This window comes from Peromyscus leucopus, chromosome 1, assembly GCF_004664715.2.
Source record: "Peromyscus leucopus breed LL Stock chromosome 1, UCI_PerLeu_2.1, whole genome shotgun sequence".
In the NCBI taxonomy this organism is placed as follows: domain Eukaryota; kingdom Metazoa; phylum Chordata; class Mammalia; order Rodentia; family Cricetidae; genus Peromyscus; species Peromyscus leucopus.
In genome coordinates, this window is record NC_051063.1 from 63,134,518 (window position 1) to 63,155,928 (window position 21,411).

The 21,411-nt window shown below is 56.7% G+C and overlaps 3 protein-coding genes across 13 annotated transcripts; all 3 read left to right on the forward strand.

Annotated features, from left to right (window-relative positions):
* The first annotated feature begins 3,109 nt into the window (after nucleotides 1–3,109).
* On the forward strand, nucleotides 3,110–9,273 carry Pidd1 (p53-induced death domain protein 1). Of its 6 annotated transcripts, none has more exons than XM_037209123.1 (16): nucleotides 3,110–3,175; nucleotides 3,782–4,161; nucleotides 4,597–5,010; nucleotides 5,320–5,529; nucleotides 5,613–5,667; nucleotides 5,769–5,970; nucleotides 6,045–6,170; nucleotides 6,282–6,461; nucleotides 6,539–6,686; nucleotides 6,776–6,911; nucleotides 6,989–7,139; nucleotides 7,226–7,349; nucleotides 7,429–7,547; nucleotides 7,972–8,085; nucleotides 8,190–8,389; nucleotides 8,623–9,273. In XM_037209123.1, the coding sequence occupies exons 2-16, from the start codon at nucleotides 3,858–3,860 to the stop codon at nucleotides 8,879–8,881; spliced, it is 2,742 nt and encodes a 913-aa protein (XP_037065018.1). In that variant the 5' UTR covers nucleotides 3,110–3,175; nucleotides 3,782–3,857; the 3' UTR covers nucleotides 8,882–9,273. The 6 variants fall into 6 exon arrangements, with proteins under 6 accessions (XP_037065018.1, XP_028726137.1, XP_037065021.1 ...); XM_028870304.2 differs by having other exon boundaries at nucleotides 3,114–3,319; XM_037209126.1 differs by having other exon boundaries at nucleotides 3,114–3,319; nucleotides 7,226–7,301.
* Nucleotides 9,274–9,660: 387 nt separating this feature from the next.
* Slc25a22 (solute carrier family 25 member 22) lies at nucleotides 9,661–17,957 on the forward strand. Of its 6 annotated transcripts, none has more exons than XM_028870260.1 (10): nucleotides 9,661–10,002; nucleotides 13,390–13,569; nucleotides 13,697–13,822; nucleotides 14,063–14,118; nucleotides 14,947–15,037; nucleotides 15,560–15,678; nucleotides 15,786–15,960; nucleotides 16,051–16,205; nucleotides 16,288–16,363; nucleotides 16,457–17,957. In XM_028870260.1, exons 2-10 carry the CDS (start codon nucleotides 13,550–13,552, stop codon nucleotides 16,608–16,610), a joined length of 972 nt encoding a protein of 323 aa, XP_028726093.1. In that variant the 5' UTR covers nucleotides 9,661–10,002; nucleotides 13,390–13,549; the 3' UTR covers nucleotides 16,611–17,957. The 6 variants fall into 6 exon arrangements, with proteins under 6 accessions (XP_028726093.1, XP_028726126.1, XP_028726122.1 ...); XM_028870293.2 differs by lacking the exon at nucleotides 9,661–10,002 and adding an exon at nucleotides 10,395–10,413 and having other exon boundaries at nucleotides 16,457–17,266; XM_028870289.2 differs by lacking the exon at nucleotides 9,661–10,002 and adding an exon at nucleotides 12,313–12,392 and having other exon boundaries at nucleotides 16,457–17,266.
* A 333-nt stretch (nucleotides 17,958–18,290) lies between these two features.
* Nucleotides 18,291–21,411, forward strand: Cend1 (cell cycle exit and neuronal differentiation 1). The gene is made up of 2 exons (XM_028870240.2): nucleotides 18,291–18,427; nucleotides 19,801–21,411. The coding sequence occupies exon 2, from the start codon at nucleotides 19,898–19,900 to the stop codon at nucleotides 20,345–20,347; it is 450 nt and encodes a 149-aa protein (XP_028726073.1). The 5' UTR covers nucleotides 18,291–18,427; nucleotides 19,801–19,897; the 3' UTR covers nucleotides 20,348–21,411.

Sequence of the window (21,411 nt, forward strand, 5' to 3'; positions counted from 1 at the left end):
AAAAAGAAAATGTGCGTCTACGTTGGGCCCTGAGAGCCCTCCTTTCTTCGCAGCTAGGCCAGAAGAGCCGGACCTGCCGAGCAGTGCTTCAATGCTGCTCGAACCCATGCCCTTGGATAATGATGAGGCCTGAGTTATCAGCCACAGTTTGTCCCTATCTGCCCAGGACAGACCAGCCAGACAGTTTAGCATATAAAAGGCACATGTGACCAATCATGACAGTCTTGAGTTCCATTCCAGGGTTCCCAGGGTGGAAAGAAGTTAGTTGCTATCCCAAGTTGTCCTCCAAACCACATTCATGTATACATAAAGAAAGGCAGAAACAAAGAAAGAAAATCCTAGTTTAGGTCAGGAAGCTTTTGTCTTCCAAGACCAGTAAAATCTTCCCAAGTAGTAACTTTGAGCTGAGAGATGAGAAGCCTGCTCTTACCACACCAAGACTGGAAGTTGGCTGGAGTTAGGTTATGCTAGCAGAATCCAACTGTGGGGTGGAGGATGGGGAAGCCTCTAGGACAGACAGTGTACACCTTACTTTGTGTGTAGTGCCTCACATTGCTAGAATGAGCCCACACTACATTTTGCTGTTCTTACCCATACTTGAGGCACAGAGGGTTTGTTTGTTTGGTTGGTTGGTTGGTTTTGGTTTTTTCGAGACAGGATTTCTCTGTGTAGCATTACACCTTTCCTGGATCTCGCTCTGTAGCCCAGGCTGGCCTCAAACTCACAGACATCTACCTGCCTCTGCCTCCCAAGTGCTGGGATTAAAGCCATGTGCCACTACCGCCTGGCGAGGTTTTTTTTTTTTAAAGATTTATTTATGTCTTTTAGTATTCTGTCTTCCTGTATAGACATCTGCATGATAGAAGGCATCAGATCCTATTATAGATGGTTGTGAGCCACCATGTAGGTGCTGGGAATTGAACTCAGGTCCTCTGGAAGAACAACCAGTACTCTTAAACACTGAGTCATCTCTCCAGCCCCCAGAAGGATTTTCTTATAGAGCTAGGATGATGTAGGGAAGCCACCTGGCAAGGTAGGACTCCAGTCTGAATCACAACAGGATTCAGTGGTTTGAGCTAGAATGTGCATGTTGTCTTTCTTCTCAGTTTGTTTTTGTTTTTACAAAGATTCATTCAGTTTATATGAGTGTTTTATTTGCATGTATGTGCACCATGTGTGTGCCTGGTGCTCTTGGAAGGTCAGAAGATGATACCAGATGCTCTGGAACTGAAATTAGGGATGATTGTGAACTGCCCTGTGAGTGCAGGGAACCAAATCAAGATCTTCTGCAAGAGCAGCCTGTAGTCTTTTTTTTTTTTTTTAAGATTTATTTATTTATTTGTTATGTCTACAGTGTTCTGCCCACATGCATGCTTACAGGCCAGAAGAGGGCACCAGATCTCATTATGAATGGTTGTGAGCTGCCATGTGGTTACTGGGAATTGAACTCAGGACCTCTGGAAGAACAGCCAGTGCTCTTAACCGCTGAGCCATCTCTCCAGCCCCATCATTGATTTTTTTTTTTTTTTCACATAAATGTGTGTGCCTGATTGTACATACAAATATGTGTGCAGTGCCTTCAGAAGCCAGAAGAGGGCATTAGTTCCCCTGGAACTAGAGGTTCAAGCCCTTGTAAAAGGCCTGAAATGGATGCTGAGCTATTCCTCCAGACTTTTATTTTATTTTGAGACAGTGTCTCATCATATAACTCAGGCTTGCCTGGAACTCACAGAGATCCACCTGTCTCTACTTTCAGAGTGCTGGGATTAAAGGCATGCACACCATACCTGGCATGATTTTTTTTAATGTTGTGTTGTTGTTGTTGTGTCTTTAATATACAACAGGGCTGGAGGGATGGCTCCATGGTGAAGAACACTTTTGCAGACTGAAGGCATGTACCACTATGCCCAGGTCACTAGTATAAAGTTAAGTAATATTCCTACAATTATTACTTTTGAGACAGGGTCTTCCTGTGCAGCCCAGGATGGGTAATCCTCCCATCTCAGCTAGGTACTGGGCTTGCAGTTATACTAAACTCCTGGGACTTTTTTTTTTTTTTTTGGTTTTTGGTTTTTGGTTTTTGGAGACAGGGTTTCTCTGTGTAGCTTTGCGCCTTTCCTGGAACTCACTCTGTAGCCAGGCTGGCCTTGAACTCACAGAGATCCGCCTGCCTCTGCTCCCTGAATGCTGGGATTAAAGGCGTGCACCACCCCTGACTGGCGGGACTGGTTTTTATAAGGATCCTTCTAGCAGCTTATGGAAACTGAAAAAGAGACAGATACTAGACAGAATGGAAGCAGCAAGGTCTAACAGGGAGCTTGCCCATCATATATACTCTAACTGTCCACCAACTCTGTCGAGGATGCTGAGTATTGGCTTCGATGTTCACCAATTAAAGGACTTAAGCAAGATCTTGTATCTCAACTTTTTTGTTGTTTTTTTTTTTTGTTTGTTTGTTTTTCTTGTGAGATCCACAAGATTCAGAAAGGCAAAGCCAGGAAGCTCACTGTCTAGGCAGCTGGTCCAGATTGATGTTCAGTGAGGAGGACATCCAAATTCCAAAAGGTGGAGTTCACTGTAGAGCCCGGGAAGGAAGTCTTAGACTCAGTGGTTCTCAACTTTTCTAATGCTAAGACCCTTTAATACAGTTCTTCATGTTGTAGTGACCCCCTAGCCATAAAATCATTTTCATTGCTACTTCATAACTGTAATTTTACTGGTGTTATGAATCATAATGTAAATACTTTTGAAGATAGAGGGTTGTCAAAGGGTCTGGACCCACAAGTTGGGAACCGCTGTCATACAGGGTTCCCGCAGGAAGCCCTTGGTGCTAGCTGCACATTGGGCTTTCAGAGTTCTAGCTTCTAACAAGGAGTGCGATAATTCCCTAAAGTTCTCCCCAAAATTGCTGCCTTAGAATGTACTTTGGACCCAGACTATATAGTGCTACAGCAGGTCTGGGGTTATGAAGGTCTGAAGCAGTGAGTTTTCCACGCACGCACGACGCCGGCCTCCCTAGTGCTGGCAACTGAACAGGAGGTGGGAGTCAGAGTCCCAGGGTGCTCCTACTGGCTAGCCGGGAAGGGCGGAGCCCGAGCCGCTGCCCGCCCGGAAGCGCGCCGGCGGGAAGCTGGCGTGCAGCGCGCCTGTAGTGGCGCGGAGATCATCGTGGCAGGTACTCAGTGGGCGGCGGGAAGTTTGCTCCTGAGACGGAACCAAAGCTACTCCATGCCAACGCGGAGCCCCTCTCTGCGTTTCCCATATGACGGAGGTGTGAACTGGGAATTGTGGCGCGAGAGCCTCTTCTAGGGGCCGCGATGTGAGATGCTTGTTCTGGGACCCCAAAGTCCTCTTGGCTCCCCTTCGCACTGTTTACTAACCCTCTCATGCACAAGAGACACCTGCAGTGGAAGAGGGTCCCTGGGTCCTCCCCAAACTGATGAGTGTGAAAGTTGAAGGTTGGCCCTTATTGCCAGAGCCCTGTAGGTGGGGTCAGGGATCACGTGGCCAGATTCCCCTCGGTCTAGCAGAATTCGCCTGGCTAGCTGTTCACAGAGCCTCCCTGCCCAGTGCCCCTCCCGGGCGGGAGGATCCAGTTCTCATGAACAGCACAGATGCAGGTCCTTGGGCTGCAGTGACCACTCCACTCTGTACCCTTCAGGCCCTGGGTTCTTGGGCCGGTGGTTCCAAGAGCTGCCTGTTTCCAGGCTGAGTTACTGTTACTCTGATCCGGAGAAGGAACTGGTCCCCTACAGCTCACTCCCCTCCCCTGCTTCTGCAGCTTCCTTCAGCCTTGCCTGAGCAGGCTTGCTTGGCAAGCTGGGACATGTCTGGTCCCCGAGGACCTTCCATGGGTGATGGCTGCAGTGTTGGAGGGGCTGGAGCCGGAGGAAACTGCTGCAGAGGATGCTGCAAGACCCGCTGTGGAGGCTGTGGATTCCAGGCCCGGGGCACCTTTTCTCCTGGCCGGGAACCAGTTGAACTTGGACATACGCCCAGGGGGCTGCCATCGGCTGCAATACCTGTGTTCCCAGAAGCCCCCACAGCTGCTGCAGGTGGAGTTCTTGCGACTCAGTACCCACGAGGACCCTCGACTGCTAGATGACACCCTAGCCCAGGTTCCGTGGGGTCTGTTGCGCCTTCGCTCCCTGGTCCTCAAAGGTGAGTACCCTTACTCTCGATCCCGGCCTCATCTCTAGCCCTGCTTTGACTCTGCCTCATGGTCCACAAAGGCCATCTTGTCCCAGCCCTAGCTCCAGACCTCTCTTCTCCCTGCACCTCAGGTATGAACCCTACCCCACCCCTGTTCCCTGTCCTCACCCCTATCACCTTCCTCCCCAAAGTGAGGCTGGCTGGGCGCTGTCTCCTGAGCCTGGGATGCTGAAGGTGCCCCGTTGGGTATCTGCAGATCCCAATTGTTCTTGGGTAATGCTGTCATCTAGTATGAGCTGGTGGTCTTCTCTGTCTGCTTTTCTGTCTTTCTCTGTCTCCATGGCTGGCCTCAAAGGGAAGCTTCCTTTCTACTGCTTTCTCTGGCCGTCAGGGCTGAACCGAGACTCCAACTCTGAGGGCTACCGCTGTCTCCCCCACTTCCAGGGGGCCAGAGCCGTGGTGCCCTGGGTGCCTGCCTTCATGGTACCCTGACCACTCTGCCTGCTGGCCTGAGTGACTTGGCCTGCTTGGCCCACTTGGACCTGAGCTTCAACAGGCTGGAGACACTGCCGACCTGCATCCTGGAACTGCGCAGCTTGGATTCCTTGCTCCTTTCTCACAATTGCCTCTCAGAGCTGCCCGAAGCCCTGGGGGCCCTGCCCACCCTTACCTTCCTCTCTGTGACACACAACCGCCTCGAGAGGCTGCCTACAACCCTGGGGTCCCTGTCCACCCTTCAGCGTCTTGATCTCTCTGAGAACCTTCTAGACACCATACCCTCTGAGATTGGAGACCTGAGTGGCCTCAGTGAACTCAATCTGGCCTCCAACCGACTGCAGAATCTCCCAGCCTCCCTTGGTGAGTAGCCATGGTACCAGCTTTGGTTCACCAGCTGATAGAGAGTGTCCCTCAGCCACTACCCAGACCTCCACTCCCACGTGGGCCCCGGCAGCCCTAAAGTCTTGGGACTGGCTCGGCCTGTGAACCTTTATGGCTCCCAGGTGGCCCCTTGACTTTGCTTCCACCTCCTTGGTGGCCCACAGTTCACATGCATCTTTGTCCCACCACATGATAGAGCCTGAAGCCTTTAGTGTGAGAGTCTTGTCAAGGTGCCCAGGGCCACCATGAGTGGACCTCTGCCAACCGTAAACCAGCACTTGCCTGCAGCGGGCCTACGGTCCCTGCGGCTCCTTGTTCTGCATAGCAACCTCCTGACCTCAGTGCCCACTGGCCTGGCCCACCTGCCACTGATCTCTCGGCTTGATCTGAGGGACAACCAGCTCTGGGACCTGCCTGCTGAGCTACTAGACGCTCCCTTTGTGCGCCTGCAGGGGAACCCTCTGGGTGAAGCCTCTCCAGCACCCCTGAGTCCCCCAGGTAGGCCTGTCATGGGGCATGGCCGGGCTATGAGAGGATGAAGGCGTATCATCATCCTGACCACATGCCCGTCCCTTGTGCAGACATATCCCCGATTCCAGAAATGCCCAGGCTATTCCTTACCTCGGATTTGGACAGGTATCGGTGGGAAGGTGGCTGGAGGACATCTGTCTACCCTGTGTCCCTGGCCACGTTGGGGCACCTTGTCTGTCTGCCCTCATACCTCTCTCCTCACTCAGCTTCCTTGTGACTCCCCATGGCTGTTCTGTGACCCTGGCCTGTGGTGTCCGCCTACAGTTCCCAGCAGGAGCCACCGCCACACCCGTCACCATCCACTACCGACTGTGGCTGCCAGAGCCCCACCTGGTCTCTCTGGGACCTCACGACTTCCTGCTTAGTGGTGTTCTGGAGCTGCAGCCCCATGGGGTGGCGTTCCAGCAGGTGTGTTGAGGATGGGTAGGGGGCAGGTGTGGCCTAGGGCTGGCCCTCTCTCACACACTGCCATTGCCTGACAGGATGTGAGCTTATGGCTGCTCTTCGTCCCCCCGCGAGTCCGTCGCTGCCGTGAGGTCGTTGTGAGGACACGGAGTGACAATAGCTGGAATGACCTAGAGACCCACCTGGAGGAAGAGGCACCCAAGGTGACAGCTACCTAGGCCCTTGGGAGTGAGGGGACAGGAGCAGCCTGCCGTGATACCCACCCACCCCTGCCCATTGTCTCTGCCTCAACCCCATCCTCCCACGTCTTCCAGAGGCTCTGGGCCCGATGCCAGGTGCCCCACTTCTCCTGGTTCCTCGTCGTGTTACGCCCAGTATCCAACACTTGCCTGTTGCCACCAGAGGGAGCACTTCTCTGCTCCTCAGGTCATCCTGGGGTCAAAGTCACCTTTCCCTCCGGGGCCACAGAAGAGCCTCGGCAGGTCACCATGCAGGTATAGTCAAGCCCGTGCCTGGGGTCGCAGGAGGTGCCTCAGCATACAGGAAGGCACTCAGGTGGTTCTCTGTCCAGGTAGTGCATGTGGCCGGTGGAGAGCTGAGGGCTCTCCTGGAAGAATCAGAGGCATCGGTGAGTCCTCTGCTGTGCCTCTCACAGAGCGGCCCCCCCAGCTTCCTGCACCCCGTCACTGTGCAGTTACCCTTGCCCCCCGGTGTTACAGGTGAGGCTGCATGCTACAGGACAGAAGACGGGTGCTTAGGAGGGGAAGCTGCGTGTAGAGGCTGCAGCCTTCTGCTCCTTCCTGTCCAGGTTTCAGTCTGGACCGCTCCCACCTGCACCTGCTGTACCGGACACCCTCGACAACCACCTGGGACGACATCACCACTCAGGTGGCATTGGAACTCACTCACCTGTATGCACGCTTCCAGGTCACACACTTCTCCTGGTCAGTGTCCCCTAGTTTCCTCGGTCCCCCTTCTGCCCTGCATCTGTGTGGCCACGCCTCAACTCCGGCACTTCCAGGTACTGGCTCTGGTATACCACCAAAAGCTGTGTGGGGGGCCTGGCACGGAAGGCCTGGGAACGGCTGCGCCTGCACCGCGTGAACCTCATCGCACTGCAAAGGCGCCGGGACCCCGAGCAGGTCCTGCTACAGTGTCTGCCCCGGAACAAGGTGGGGCAGCAGGAAGGCAGTGGGGTGACCTGAAGGCTAGGGTGGGCACAGAGCTTTGGCCTCCAATTCCTGTGGGTGCTCCACAGGTGGATGCCACCCTTTCCCGGCTGCTGGATCGGTACCGTGGCCCCGAACCCTCTGATACCGTGGAGATGTTTGAGGGTGAGAAGTTCTTTGCAGCCTTTGAGCGGGGCATTGATGTAGATGCTGGTAGGTCTCTTCTCCGAGGGGCATTGGGGCGTGTGACACTTGGACACCCCCCCCCTACTGAGTTTGCCCCCCTCCGCAGACCGTCCAGACTGTGTGGATGGCAGGATCTGCTTTGTTTTCTATTCACACCTGAAGAATGTAAAGGAGGTGTACATTACCACAACCTTGGACCGGGAAGCTCAGGCTGTTCGAGGCCAGGTGGGCTGATGTGTCAGGACCCCCCAAGGTACCTGGACACCACCTGTAGACAGTTTTCCTGTCCCACAGCTGCTCTCAAATAATCACTCGGAGGCTTAATATTAATTATGAATGCCTGGCCAATAGCTCAGGCTTATTACTAGCTAGCTCTTACATTTTAAGTTAACCCATATTCCTTATTTACGCTCTGCCACATGGCGGTACCTTTATAGCATGGCACATTCATCTCCTGCTCCCTCTTGTCTGACTGGTGACTCCAGACTCTGCCCTCCTTCCTCCCAGCATTCTCCTAGTCTGGCTCTCCTGCCCAGTCTCTTTCTGTCCAGCTATTGGCCAGTCAGCTTCTTTATTAAACCAATCATAGTGACATATATTCATGCAGTGTAAAGGAATATTCCACAGCAACCACCTGATCCTTCCCCAGGTGTCCTTTTATCGGGGTTCACTTCCCACGGAGGTGCCTCAAGAGGCTGAGGCTGCCCGGCAGAGGAAGGGCACAGATGCACTGTGGATGGCCACCTTGCCCCTCAAGCTGCCGGTAAGATGGGAGAGCCGTGAGCTGATATGAGGAGACAGAGTCCCGGGGTGACCAAAGACAAGAGGATGGGCTCAAGCTTTTACTGTATCCTTGTCTCTTGACAGAGACTCCGGGGGCCCCAGGGAAGTGGGCAGGGGACTGACTTCTCCCTGATGCCTCTGAACCTGGGTGATGCGGAAACTGGTTTCCTGACTCAGAGCAACCTGCTGAGTGTGGCCTCACGCCTAGGTCCTGACTGGCCAGCTGTGGCCCTGCACCTAGGCATGCCCTACCGTGAGCTACAGTGTATCCGGCATGAATTCAGGTGAGCCTTCTGACTCCCAGCCTCAGCTTCAGGGCCATCCCTCAAACCCCGCTCCGACAAATCCCAGCTGAAAGCTTTCAACGAGGTAGAAGCGGCGCAAACACCAGCCTGGAAAAGGAGGGTCTGGTCACGAGCCCAAGGAGCAAGAAACTCCTTTTTGAAACAGTGAGCCTCTGTATGTGGTGTGTGGTCCTGGGCAGAATACCTTCATCACCACTTTTTTCCTCTCCAAGGGATGATCTGGATGGGCAGATCCGCCACATGCTCTTCTCCTGGGCTGAGCGCCAGGCTGGACAGCCCGGGGCTGTGGGACACTTGGTACAGGCCCTGGAACAGAGTGACCGGCGGGATGTGGCTGAAGAAGTACGTGCCATCTTGGAGCTGGGCCGCCACAAGTATCAGGACAGCATCCGGCGCACAGGGCTGGCCCCTGAGGACTCCACTCTGCCCAGCACCTCGTCTTCACAGACGCCAGAGTCTGCCCAGGCCTAGGCTCAGACTTAAGCTGCTGGCCTTTGACTTGCCTTGAACAGAAGGCAGAGCCCCTTCCCTATCCTTCTACCTCATCGGTGTGGTACAAGTGTCCCATCATACCAAATCTCATGGTTTTGAAAGCTTGGTTTATTTATTTTTTGAGACAGGTCTTACTGTCTAGCCCAAGCTAGCCTCCAGCTCCCAGTGCACCTCAGAGATTGATTTACTTATAGGGTAGAGGGCAGGGGTGCCCAAGTGATCTGAAGCCGAGTCCCTGGGTGTGCCCACATTTCCTACCATGCTAAGTAAGGCCTGGAGAGAAGGCCCAGCGGTTAACAGCGCTGGCTGCTCTTTCAGGGGACCCGGTTTCAATTCCTAGCACCTACGTGGTAGCTCACAACAGTCTGTAAACTCAAGTTCCAGAGGATCAGACACCTTCCTCTGGCTTCCACAGCACCAGGTACACGTGGTGCACAGACATGCACGCAGGCAAAACATCCATATACATAAAATAAAAGCTATTTATTGTGCATGTGTGTATCAGGGAATAACTTTGCAGAGGTCGTTCTCCCCTTCCATGTGGTCCCTGGGAATGAACTCGGGGTCACCGGGCTTGGTTGCAAACACCTTTACCCAGTGAGCCCTTTCCAGGCCCTCGAGCTGTCTTCCTCGGGGATGGGGAGGAGCCATTCTGCATAGTAACCCAGCAGCAGGTGTGGATACAAAGTCACCTGTGACAGAACCGCGCATAAGCCCTGCCCACCAGGGTCTCATGGGCGGTGTCTAAGGAGCATCTATCTTAACGCTCTGGGACCAAACCTCCCCCGGGCCACCACCCCATCCGCACGCACGTTTCCTGCCACCTGTTCTTGGTCTCTCAATCCGGCTTGGCGTGGGAAGACCACAGAGAGGGCCCTAGGGTTACGCCAGAAGGCCCACCCCCGCTCAAGGGTGGCCTGAGGCTGTGGTTGGTGGTGGCAGTGGCCACGCCGGCCGGGAGGGGGAGCCGACAGCAGCGAGGGCTTGGGGCGGAGCGGGCGCGCCTCCGAGAGACGCGCCTCCCAGCTTAGGTGCAGGCCCGGCGCGCGGCACAGCGGGGAGGCGAGCCCGGCGGCGGCGGCGGCGGTGGCGGCCGTGTGGTGAGTGCTAGCCAGCCCGTCCGTTTCTGCGGCGCCCACCCAAATCTGGCTGGGTTGCGGGGAGGGAAAGGGTGGCCCTGGTGACTGGGAGAGGTGACATCGGTCCAGACACTGCGTCTCCGGCGGAGCCTGGACCAGCGGGTACCCCCACCGGCTGTCTCTCGGGTGTGGAAGGCCGTGCTCGGTCCCGGCGCGGCCGGGCGCGCTCCCCGCGCACACGTGTCCCAGCAGTGTGGAAGCCTCAGAGCTGATGCTGGGTTGGTTTTGGGGGTCTTTTTTTTTTCTGGCCGGGGGTGGGGGCGCCGCACACGTGGAAACCCGCTGGACGTGCGTGGGCACGTTCACGGTCAGAGTCCGCGTTGTCTGGCTGGAGATAGCGAGGCCAGCTCAGCCCCAGCCGTGGGGTCGAGGGTATGTGTGATCTGACGTGGAGCAGAGGATGTGCCCCCATCCCTCGTTTTTCTCTGTAGGTCGGCTGGGGGATCTCGCAGTGGGAGATCTCTCTGTGGCCCTTCTAGCATGCAAGGCGAAGCTAACCTCGCTAAGAGGAAGGGGTGAGGGAGACTGGATTGGGGGGAGGGGCACGCCGGTGGTGGGGCTCAGCCCCAGACCACTTTTTTTCCTTCCTTCCTTCCTTCCTTCCTTCCTTCCTTCCTTCCTTCCTTCCTTCCTTCCTTCCTTCCTTCTTTCCTTCCTTCTTTCCTTTCTTTCTTTCTCTCTCTCTCTTTCTCCTTTTTCATTTCTTTTTTGTTTAAATGTGACGCTGGCTGTCCTGGAACCCTCTCTGTAAAACCATGCTGGCTCAAACTCACAGAGATCCCCCTGCCTCTGCCTCTGCCTCCTGAGTGCAGGGTTTAACGGTGGGCGCCACCGCCGCCTGGCTGCTTTTCCTTTAGGTAGGAGATGGACAGCTTCATTCATGGAAATACGGGAAGAAGCTGTATGGAGCTGTATGCCATGCTGATCTTTCTCAGTCAGCATGTGGCCTAACTAGGGAAGGCTGGGACAGCTAGGCAGAACACTCTAGATCCTCTGCAGCTAGACTGGACAGTCAGGTTTCTATGGTAACATAGAGGGTGCTGAGGGAGCCCTGACAGCTGTCTCAAACTGATGTGAGTTAAGGAACAACAGCAAAAAGCCCTTTAATCCCAGCACCGGAGGCAGAGGCAGGAAGATCTTAGTTCGAGGTCAGCCTGGTCTACAGAGGGAGATCCAGGACAGCCAGGGCTACACAGAGAAATCTTGTCTGGATGGGGGGGGGACAATAAGAAAAAAAAAAAACCCTGGGGGTCAGGGAGGGAGAGAACAGCCCAGAGGGTCCCCTTGCCTGTTGTTCCAGGCAGCAGAACCCCCTACTCCCAGCTCAGAGACTGTCCTCTGTGGCCTTTGTCTGTTTTGTTTAGTTCTGGGTGCAGGGCTGACTCAGCCCCTAGGATCTCGTCCCTGCTGGCTTCAGATGGTCTCTCTGACTTCCAGGACACACACACACACAGCACCCACGTGTCCAGACCCCAGATGTGAGGGAGATAGCATCTGAGGGGCAGCGGGCCCACTATTCCTGAGGGCAGAGGTGTGGGGAAGGCTGGGGCTTCCCCCTGGAGAACTGCTGTAGCTAGTGTCCACTCGGAGCTTGGTATGGGGAGGGAGAAGTCAGACTATAGAGTTCAGAGGTCAGGCCTTCGCCACGTACCAGGCTTAGGAGGGACAGGTACTCTTCCACTGAGGGGCCTGGTGTGCAGAGGTGAGGCAGAGGGCAGAGGGCGCCTGGAGTCCCGCCCCCATGTCCTCTGGACCTGCCAGGTGAGCAGGGCCTGTGCTTGGCTGGCCTTTGAAAGGTAGGCATCCCTTCCTTGCCCTTTCCAGAGAACAGGTATACATACCTTCTGGTGCTCTAACCTGAGGTTCCCGGATGGGTACATGATGGGTACACCTAGGTCTCACAGCACAGTGGATGTTGACCCATTTCTCAAGGTCACATGTGGACAGGTCCCTGCAGGATGTCCCATGCCCTGTGTTCATCCCATAGGCTGCAGATAGGAACCTACTGAGTGGCCTGAGAACTTGGTGGCCGGGAGCTGGGGTCCCTGTGGGTAGGCAACCTGGGTCTCATGGTTAGTCTGGCCCTTCTTTAGACCCCAGGCTGGGCCCAACCCCCTGGGGCCCCCAGAAATTGTCTCACCCCTCTCTGCCTTTTTCCAAAGCTGCAGAGATTATCTTCTAGCCCAAAGTGAAAGAGAAAGTCCTCCCCCAGGCCCGCCCCGCCCCGCCCCGCGGCCAATCCCTGTAGCCTCTCGCCTCCTCCCCCTGGCCAGCCTCTTGATCTCCTCAGTGAGCGCGCTTGCTGTGGAGCGGTGGAGGAGCCGTTGTGTGCACTGTGGGGTGCGCTCAGGGTGAGCAGATCCCAGCGGCGGCTTGTGTGGGGAGAGGTGGGTAGCGGGTCCAGGGTCGCAAGTCCTCTGGGGGGTTCTTTCGTGTGAGACAGCCATGTGACCCCATGTGGCAGCAGTGAGGATACTAGCCTGTGTGTGACAGCTGACCTCTGAGGGCTCAGGGAGATACACAGGGGAGGGAGGACCCCGGACTGGAACCCACCCCAGCTTAGCTGTTATGATTGTGTCCCTCGGGATGAAGAGGCTGGCTCTTGGATTCCAGTCTTTGCTGCTAATAGAAGGGACCCTTCTCCCACCCTAAGGGAATAGGGTGTACCAGCCACAGATGCCTTAAGAGACAGACATCCCTCTGCCCCCCCCCCCATACCTTGTATTCCCGTCCTGTCTTCCCCGAGTCCTCATCCCTAGGCTCCTGTGTCTCTGGGGAGTGAAACACTTCCTTTGGGAAGTGGACAGGAAGGTGGGCAACCAGCTCGGTGTGGGTGGGGATCTTGCTTCTCTACGGGAAGAGGCTCTGTAGTCCAGAGTGAGCTGTTGTAGAACTGGGTCTGCTCTGCCCAGGGGTTCCACAGAGGAAAAACCACCACCGCCCCATCCCACTGAAAGCGGCAGGTGCTAGGTGGGAACTGGTTACCACAGCTCAAGTCCGGGATCCCAAAGTACCACTGCACTAAAAGGCACCTGGCCCTTTAAAAGCTGGAGCTTGCCTTCTGTGCGTGAGCATATGCGTGTGAGCGTGAGTTCCTGGCTGCCTGGGAGGACGGCCACGGGGAGGGCATTGAAGGAAAGCCAGGTGGCCCCAGGGATGGGTGGCCTCCCTTTCTTCATCTACCCCCGCCCCCAGGGTATCTCCAGGGCACCTTGATGGCTGCAGCCTGCAGCATGGTGTCTGGGGAGTGAGGGGCTTAGTGCCCTTGTGAGATGGTCGGTGGGTGGGGAGGCTTCTTTCTCTGATAGGTCCCCATCTGTCACTCATTCTGTCCCTTCTTCCTTTCAGGTGGCAGAAGTCTAGAAATTGCTCTGAAGGTGAGGACGTCCCCTCCCCCACCATCAGCCACCACCGCCAGCCACCCACATTGTCCTCCTCAGCCCCTCCCCATCAGTGCCTCCACTTACATCGCCTGGCCTGAGTCAGCCGCCTGCTCCACTTGGTGTAAATGGCTGATAAGCAGATCAGGTTAGAGGGACCTCCACCCCTGGGCTTCAGTCTCCCCCTCCTTCCTCCCCCTCCCCAGCATGACCTCCCCATCCCCCTGTCCTGTGGTTGAGGATGTTAATCCTGACACTTGACCCTGCCTACACAGCCTGCCGGCCAAGCTCATCAATGGTGGCATCGCCGGGCTAATCGGGGTCACCTGCGTGTTCCCCATCGACCTGGCGAAGACGCGGCTGCAGAACCAGCAGAATGGCCAGCGCATGTATGCCAGCATGTGAGTGAGAACGGCGTGGGAGGGATGAGGGCACGGCCTCCACCTTTGACCTCTGCTCCTGCACCCCGGGTTTGATAAAGGGTAGGACGGGCCTGACACAGAGCCTGTCCCTGGCAGAGTATTTGGCTTCTCTGTGGGCCCTGGATGATCATACTGGGCAGAGAAGGTGCTGGCTGCCCTTGCCTGACTCAGGGCCAGGGTCCAGCTGGCCACAGCTGATTGCCATCCCCTTGGCTACAGGTCTGACTGCCTCATCAAGACCATCCGCTCCGAGGGCTACTTCGGCATGTACAGGGGTGAGGCTTGGGACGGGTGGCAGGGGGTGTCTGGCTGGGAGTAGGGTCAGGGATGCATGCCTGGGCTTGGTCTGTAAGTATGGACATGTGAGGTGTTGCTGGTAGCGCCTGAGCATGAGGGAGCATCTGCCAACCCTTAGTGCTGGGAGAATTGGATGTTTGAGGGGATTTCGTCTGCAGGGTGGTGGGTCTGAACACTCTTCTATCCCCTGCTGGTAGAGCAGAGAGGATATGCTTCTGTTTCTCCATCTTAGCGGCTCACATCTCCCCCTGACTTTAGGGTGACCAGCAGGACCACATCTGTGCTTAGAGAGCAGAGCAGGGGGCATTATGCAAAGCAGCTTACAGAACAATCCCTGAGGGTGGCTTTGCCCAGATGCTGAGCTCTCAGCTCGGATCGGCCACCCATCCCCAGCCTTCCCTGAGCCCTGACCCACACTGTGCTCCTGCCTGTGGGAGCACCTGTCCCCAGGAAGGAGGCCCACTGAAGTCTCAGGGGGGCCTGCTCCTCCCTGCCTTTCAGGAGAGGCCTGTTCTGCCAAAAGCAGAGACAGATGGAGGTGGAATTCTGGGGAGGGCCCAGAGAGAGGAGAGGGAGGACACAGCGCCACCCCATCCTGCCTGGTTCCCGCCTGCCTGGCACAGAACAGGCCCATATGTGGGTGAGAGGGCAGGAGGCTGCAGCCAAGGAGTGCCGGGCAGGGCTTTGCCAGGGTGGGGTAAAGCGCTATCCCAAAGCCTCCCTGACCCAAGCTACCCAGCAAGTCTCTCCCCACCTGACCTGCCTCTGCCCCCCCAAGCCTCAGCTGACCCCCCTCTGCCCCACAGGAGCAGCAGTAAACCTGACCCTGGTCACCCCCGAGAAGGCCATCAAGCTGGCAGCTAATGACTTCTTCAGACATCAGCTCTCTAAGGATGGGTGAGAAGCTCGGCCACCCTGGCTGCTGGGGCCCAGGTCCAAGGCAGGGTGTGTTGCTAACCTCACCCCTGCCCCAGCAGTCCCCTAAGCTGGTATCAGACCCCCGGGGGCTCTTCGGGCCTCAGTCCCTTTGCTCCACATCCCTGACCTTGTGAGGGCGGGCGCTTCCCTGCTGCCCACGTGAGGAGGTGCAAAGCAGCTGCTGAGTCAGTGGCAGCTGGCCCCTAGCCACTGTCTGCTGCCAGAATTTGGGGGCGCGAAGCAGCCACCCCATCACTGGAGTGATAGGGCTACAAGGTTGGCCCCTCCCATCCCCCATTTCTCTTTAGGAGCCCTTGCATTTGAGGTCATCTGTCCTTTGGGCTGGATGCCCATAGCGGGAGGGTCTGGAGCCCAGGGCTGTGCCCCTATGGGACCTTGACGGTCCCCATCCCCCTTTACACCTGTGAAGCAGACAGTCCCCGCCCCGTGTCGGGAGCTGTCTCTCACCACCTCAGTCACAGCCCTGCCCCTGCCCTATAGACAGAAGCTGACCCTGCCTAAGGAGATGCTGGCAGGCTGCGGGGCTGGCACCTGCCAGGTGATCGTGACCACCCCCATGGAGATGCTGAAGATCCAGTTGCAAGACGCAGGCCGCATTGGTAAGGTGCAGGGAGGGGACAGAACCTGGGTGGGGACAACAGATAGACCCTGTCCCCTGCCCCTTCCCCAAGCCAGGAGGAAGAGACCAGAGATCCTTTCTCACCAGCTGCTCAGAGGAAGATTATGGCTGCCCAGGCTCAGCTCTCGGCTCAGGGAGGGACCCAGCCCCCAGTAGAGACTCCAGCTGCTCCTCGGCCCACGGCCACCCAGCTGACCCGTGACCTGCTGCGGAACCATGGCATTGCTGGCCTCTACAAGGGACTGGGGGCCACGCTGCTCAGGTAGAAAGATGGGCACATGGGAGGAAGAGGTCTGCAGGCTAGCCCCTACCACCAGCATCACCCCCTCCCTCCCTCCCTCCCTCCCCACAGGGATGTACCCTTCTCCATTGTCTACTTCCCCCTGTTTGCCAACCTGAACCAGCTGGGCCGCCCATCGTCCGAGGAGAAGTCACCCTTCTATGTGTCCTTCCTGGCAGGCTGTGTGGCTGGGAGTGCAGCCGCCGTGGCTGTCAACCCCTGTGATGGTCAGTCAGTACTTGGGTCTGGGCCCCGGTGGGGGTTGGGCAGGAGGCTAGGTCCCCATAATGACTCATATGTCCCTTGTAGTGGTGAAGACTCGGCTTCAGTCACTTGAGCGAGGCGTCAATGAGGACACTTACTCGGGGTTTCTGGACTGTGCCAGGTGGGTCCCATGAGCTGGGGCTGGGCTGGGCTGGGGCAGGGCTGGGGCTGGGGCTGGGCTGGGCATCCGTTCTGACCCTCCACTCCGTTACAGGAAGATCTGGAGACACGAGGGCCCCTCGGCCTTCCTGAAAGGCGCGTACTGTCGTGCGCTGGTCATCGCCCCGCTGTTCGGCATCGCCCAGGTGGTCTACTTCCTGGGCATCGCTGAGTCCCTGCTGGGACTGCTGCAAGAGCCCCAGGCCTGAGCCCATGGCTGCTTCCCCCCAGCCTATGGGCTGGGGCCAGAACAGGGTGACCAGCACAAGCCTGAGGGGGACTGGTCTCTCCCCGGTCCTCCTCCCCATCAAACAGGAAGGCAGGGGGAGGGTGCAGGATCCACATGGGTGGTGCACACATAGGCCCCCATGGGGTCCTGAGGGACAAAAAAATTGGGATCAAGGTCTTATTTATGTAGAAAATGCAGAAATCTGTACATTCCTCGAGCCAGTCCCGTCCCCTCGCTGTACCCCAACCCAGTCTCACCTGGCCTGAACACCCCCTGAGACAGAGCTGGTCTCTGGGCTGGGGCCCCCAGGCCTGGTTTTGGCAGGCAGACCCTACCCTGTAGTCCACTGGCTCCGGTCTCCGAGGCTCTCCTGGTCTACAAAGGGGACCCACACACAAAACCTTATTTATTGAATTTGCTGTGCCCACGTGGCTCTCTGCCTGTCCTCCGTCCATCAGTCTGTTCGCCCCTGCTGCTCTTTCTGCCTCAACCAGGACCCCACTCTGCCTCCTCAGCCAGCCTTACAGGAGGACTGGAGTGTTCTCTCCTCGTGTTAAGCTAGGATTCCCAGGCTGGGTGTGCTGCCACATTCAATTCTGATCCCAGGCACCCCACACATACTCTTCCTGGTGAGCCTTTGGGCCCCCACCCCGTGGGGGACCCAGATTGCTTAAGTTCTTTGTGTGCCTGTGACGGGGCGGGTTGCGCCCCCGGCCCGCAGCAGTCAGCTGCCCAGGCTGCATGGGCATTGGCCCCAAAGGGCACAGTTGCCTTTCCCTCTGGAGTCAGGCATCCCGTGCTTGTGTGCTGTGTGCCTCAGGTCTTCTGCTGACCCCGTCCAGTAATTTAGTTCTCCAGCCTGGTAACTCTTGTGATAGAGCCCTAACTCCTGGACAGAGATTGCTGGTGGGGGAAGGGCGGGCATGAAGGCCAGTCCGGAGCCTGGGCCACCCAGCTCTCGGGGCCTCTGCCCATATTTGGGAAGCCCCGCCCTTCCAGCCCTGGATCCTCTGTTCTGAATCAAAGCAACCCTCCTCCCCTGCCCTGGCCATGTGATTGTGTTTGGTGATTGACTGAAGTGCTGGTGCTGTGTCCCTCAAGCCCAACCCCCTCCACGGAGGCCCCTTCCCAGTGACACTACCTGGGGCTCAAGTCTGGGCCATCCCTATTTCACGGTTGCTCCTGGGAGCCTCCCCTCCTACCATGTCTGGACCTTGAAAGCTGCTGCTGCTGCTTACAGAATTATATTTTTTTCTTTTGAAGAGTTTAAGAAGTTGTAACTTTTTGTGTCTTGTCATGTATAAGATAAATAAATATTCTAAATAGATGATTGCTTTCCGAGTCTGTGCATGGGTGGGTGGGACAATGAGGAGAGGGTGGCCACGGTTAGCCAGACCCTCTCGTCTGCAGACCCGAATTGCCAGGTCTCCACCCCTGCAGACCCACTTTGGAACCACCTCCTTCCTACCTCACAGTCTGGATAGGGTGCAGGCAGGAAACATTGCCCGCCCGGTCTCTTGGTTCAATCTTCTTACATGTGAGAAGTGGAGCTAGGCATTGAGACACCCTACCCCACCCCCAGGGTTCCCAGGGTGGAGCTGGCAGGCGTGGCCCCACTGACGCAGCCGCTGTCGCTGTTACCCGCTCCTCCCCTTGCCTCTGGTCCTCCGGTCCTGCGCCCAGAGTGGTGCATTGTGGGAAACTCCTGAGCACTCCTCGGTATCCGCAGCCGCCGCCCGCTGTCATCCAGCCCGAGAAGCGAATGCGCAGAGAGAAGCTGGAGGCCCAAAGGAAGACGTAAGACGACAGGCCTTTCCAAGGGCGGGCCGGGCCGGGGAAATGGGGTGGGGTTGGGGGCACCGGATCTGGTGGCCAAGCAGTAGTGTTTCGGCCCTGAAGGTCACCGGGGTTGTGGCGTGAGCACCTTACTCTCCCGGGCTCAGCAGCCCTGGGGAGGCAGAGGAGGAAACTGGAAGAATGGGATATAAGTGCAAGCCAAACGTAACCAGGGCCAGCTCTGCTCTGTGCAAACTTGATTCCCAATGGCTACGGTCTCTCCAGAATTGCGGCATGGAGGGGACGCCAGGGCTTCCTAGGAGGTGGGCAGTATCTGGGTTTCTGCATTGGTCATCTCCATCATGGTGTGACCTTCACATGACCTTCAGTGTGTTCATTTCGCCGGGTAGGGGGCTTGGAACTTGAGATCTGGCTTCTCAAAGTGGCTCCCCCTCCCTCTATATGGGCCAATTGCTCTCCCAAGGTGGAGGCAGACAGGTGGTCCTGGGTCTTCCAGACAGGAGTCTCTGTGGGGCAGGGTAGCCAGATACCAGCCTTCCCAGCTAGAAAATCAAGGTGAGGCCTTTCCATAGCCTGGGGCCGTACTCTGTGCCACCCCACTCTGTGCTACTGCCAGGAACCCTCTTTGCTCCCACAGCACAGCCTTGAGCTCAGCAAGGAACACTTGCCCTTGAGCTGGATGAAACGGAGGCCTGTGCTGAGGAAAGGGCACTGGATCTCAGCTGGGTGGGGCTGATGGCTGACCAGAAGCACAGGCTAGCAGATTCCCAAATGGCTTCTCTGCCTCCATTTTATCACTGTCTTGTCCTGATAGTCCTGGCGACCTGGATCCACTCTGCCCCCTGACAGAATCCGAGAACGTAGACTCTGGGCCCCTTCCCCTGTCCTTCCCTTCTTCTCAGACTCTGGTCAGACTGAGAGCAAGGCTCCACCGCATCCCATTCTGTGAAACAGCGGCAAGCCCCCAAGAGAGCACTCAGCTCTGTCAGAACTTACCACGGCTCCTTCCTGCCTCCCTTGAGCACATGCTCTCTCTTCCAGTTTCCAGGGTTAGATCCCTATGTCTGCAGCAGTGTGGGTAGACGCGGTGCATGTGAAGCAAGACTAGGTAATAGGTGAGGAAACTGAGGCTTCTGGTCCTCCCCCCTCCCAACTTTTCAGTAGTTGGAGAGGCTTCTCCAAGAATGGTCAGAAGCAAACAGGGGCCAGGCCTTGGAAGAGGAGGGATGGGGCTCACAGGATGCTCCCCAGCTGGAGTTCCTGGAGAGTCCAGGGAATTGAGACGGGTATCTCCAAGGGGCCAGGGCAGAGCCGGGCAAGCTATACAGAAAGTGCCTTGTCCCTGTTACCACCTCATCTGTGTCTCCCTCCAGACCTGTATAATGCCCAGAGGTGAGCTGTCCTGAGACACCGTGATCCAGCCACCTGCCAGTCCCCCAAGCCCCAAGCCAGCTGACAGCACACATTGCCATGGAGTCCCGAGGAAAATCGGCCAGCAGCCCCAAGCCAGACACCAAGATGCCTCAGGCCACAGCTGAGGCCAAGGCCACTCCAGCCGCTGATGGGAAAGCCCCCGTGACCAAGCCTGTGAAGAAGGACACCCAAACAGAGAAGCAGGAGCAGCCAGCAGCCCCTGGGCCAGCTACTACCAAGAAGACGCCGGCCAAGGCAGACCCTGTACTTCTCAACAACCACAGCAACCTGAAGCCGGCCCCCTCGGTGCCTGCGGCCCCCAGCAGTCCCGATGCAACCTCAGAGCCAAAGGGTCCTGGGGATGGGGCCGAGGAGGATGAGTCTAACACTGGAGGCCGCGGTCCCTGGCCTTGTGAGAACTTGACCCCTTTGCTAGTGGCTGGGGGTGTGGCTGTGGCCACCATGGCCCTAATTCTTGGTGTGGTCTTCCTAGCCCGGAAAAAATAATGCCTGGCGTCCAGGTGGGGGCACAGAGCCACTTTCTGTACAGACCTGAATATATAGTGCATGCAAGGTCCTAGATACTTATCTATACATACACACATACATCTCTCTCACACACACACAAACAAACACACACGCGCGAGTATATGTATGCTACATACATCCATGCAGCAGGAGAGAGACAGACAGGAGCCCATCTCCACTGACCCCAGCACATTCTCTCCCAAGTCCTGGGGCAAGAGCCCAGCTCTGCAGTTTGCAGGAAGCACTAGCCTGAGACAGAAGGGATAGCCTGGACTAAACATCTAGGAACAGATGCTGGGTGTGGCCTCTGAAAGATAAGTGGTGGAGTAGGCTAGCCCTGTGGGGATACTAAAGGGCAAGGCTGTTTCACTCTCCTCACTTCCCTTTTGTGCAGCTGGGGGCAGTCTGTCTGGGCCTGATGCAGGGGGACTGACCTGAGGAGGGATTCAAATCTGCAGAGCTACCTCCACCCACTGTCCTCTGTGCTGGCTGAGTGGAAATGCAAAGCTTAACAGCTAAATTTGGGGTGGGATCCCCCCCCTTCTCTTTTTCAATATGTGCCCCAGGAGAGCTCCTGAGGCTAGGACCACCTTACTCCATGCCCAGAGCAACAATTGGGTTTTTTTGTTGCTGTTTTTTGTTTTTGGGTTTTTTTTTGGGGGGGGGGGACTGAAAGCCTGGCAGGGAGGTAGGAAATATGGAGGATCTACATTACAGTTGTGCCAGCCCAATACCCCCCAATAGACTGCCCTGCCTGCCTGCACCCCACACCCCCTCGAGTCTAACAGCGTATAAATGCAATAACACAGGTAGAGTAGAGCTGCCCGGTGGGGGGCAGTCACCCACGGCCTGCAGGAAGACCTGCTGTGCAGCCCCTCCGGAGTGCATCTGGCCCCAGCTTGCCCCTTGGTGTGGTGACAGTGGGCAGGTTTCCAGAAGGCTGCAGTGGGCTCCAAGGAAACATTGCCCTCACCTGGCCAGTGGCTGTCGGGACCTTGGGCCTGAGTGGAGGCTGAGTTTGAAATAAACTGTTACAATATAAA

What these genes read in the sequence shown, in the direction of transcription:
- Pidd1 (XM_037209123.1), top strand. Translation starts at nt 3,858, where the DNA reads ATGGCTGCAGTGTTGGAGGGGCTGGAGCCGGAGGAAACTGCTGCAGAG. An exon ending in TCGCTCCCTGGTCCTCAAAG is followed by an intron (nt 4,162 to 4,596) that starts GTGAGTACCCTT and finishes CCCCACTTCCAG; the next exon opens with GGGGCCAGAGCCGTGGTGCC. An exon ending in TGTATCCGGCATGAATTCAG is followed by an intron (nt 8,390 to 8,622) that starts GTGAGCCTTCTG and finishes TTCCTCTCCAAG; the next exon opens with GGATGATCTGGATGGGCAGA.
- Slc25a22 (XM_028870260.1), top strand. Translation starts at nt 13,550, where the DNA reads ATGGCTGATAAGCAGATCAG. An exon ending in CAGCGCATGTATGCCAGCAT is followed by an intron (nt 13,823 to 14,062) that starts GTGAGTGAGAAC and finishes CCTTGGCTACAG; the next exon opens with GTCTGACTGCCTCATCAAGA. An exon ending in GGCTGTCAACCCCTGTGATG is followed by an intron (nt 16,206 to 16,287) that starts GTCAGTCAGTAC and finishes TGTCCCTTGTAG; the next exon opens with TGGTGAAGACTCGGCTTCAG.
- Cend1 (XM_028870240.2), top strand. Translation starts at nt 19,898, where the DNA reads ATGGAGTCCCGAGGAAAATCGGCCAGCAGCCCCAAGCCAGACACCAAG.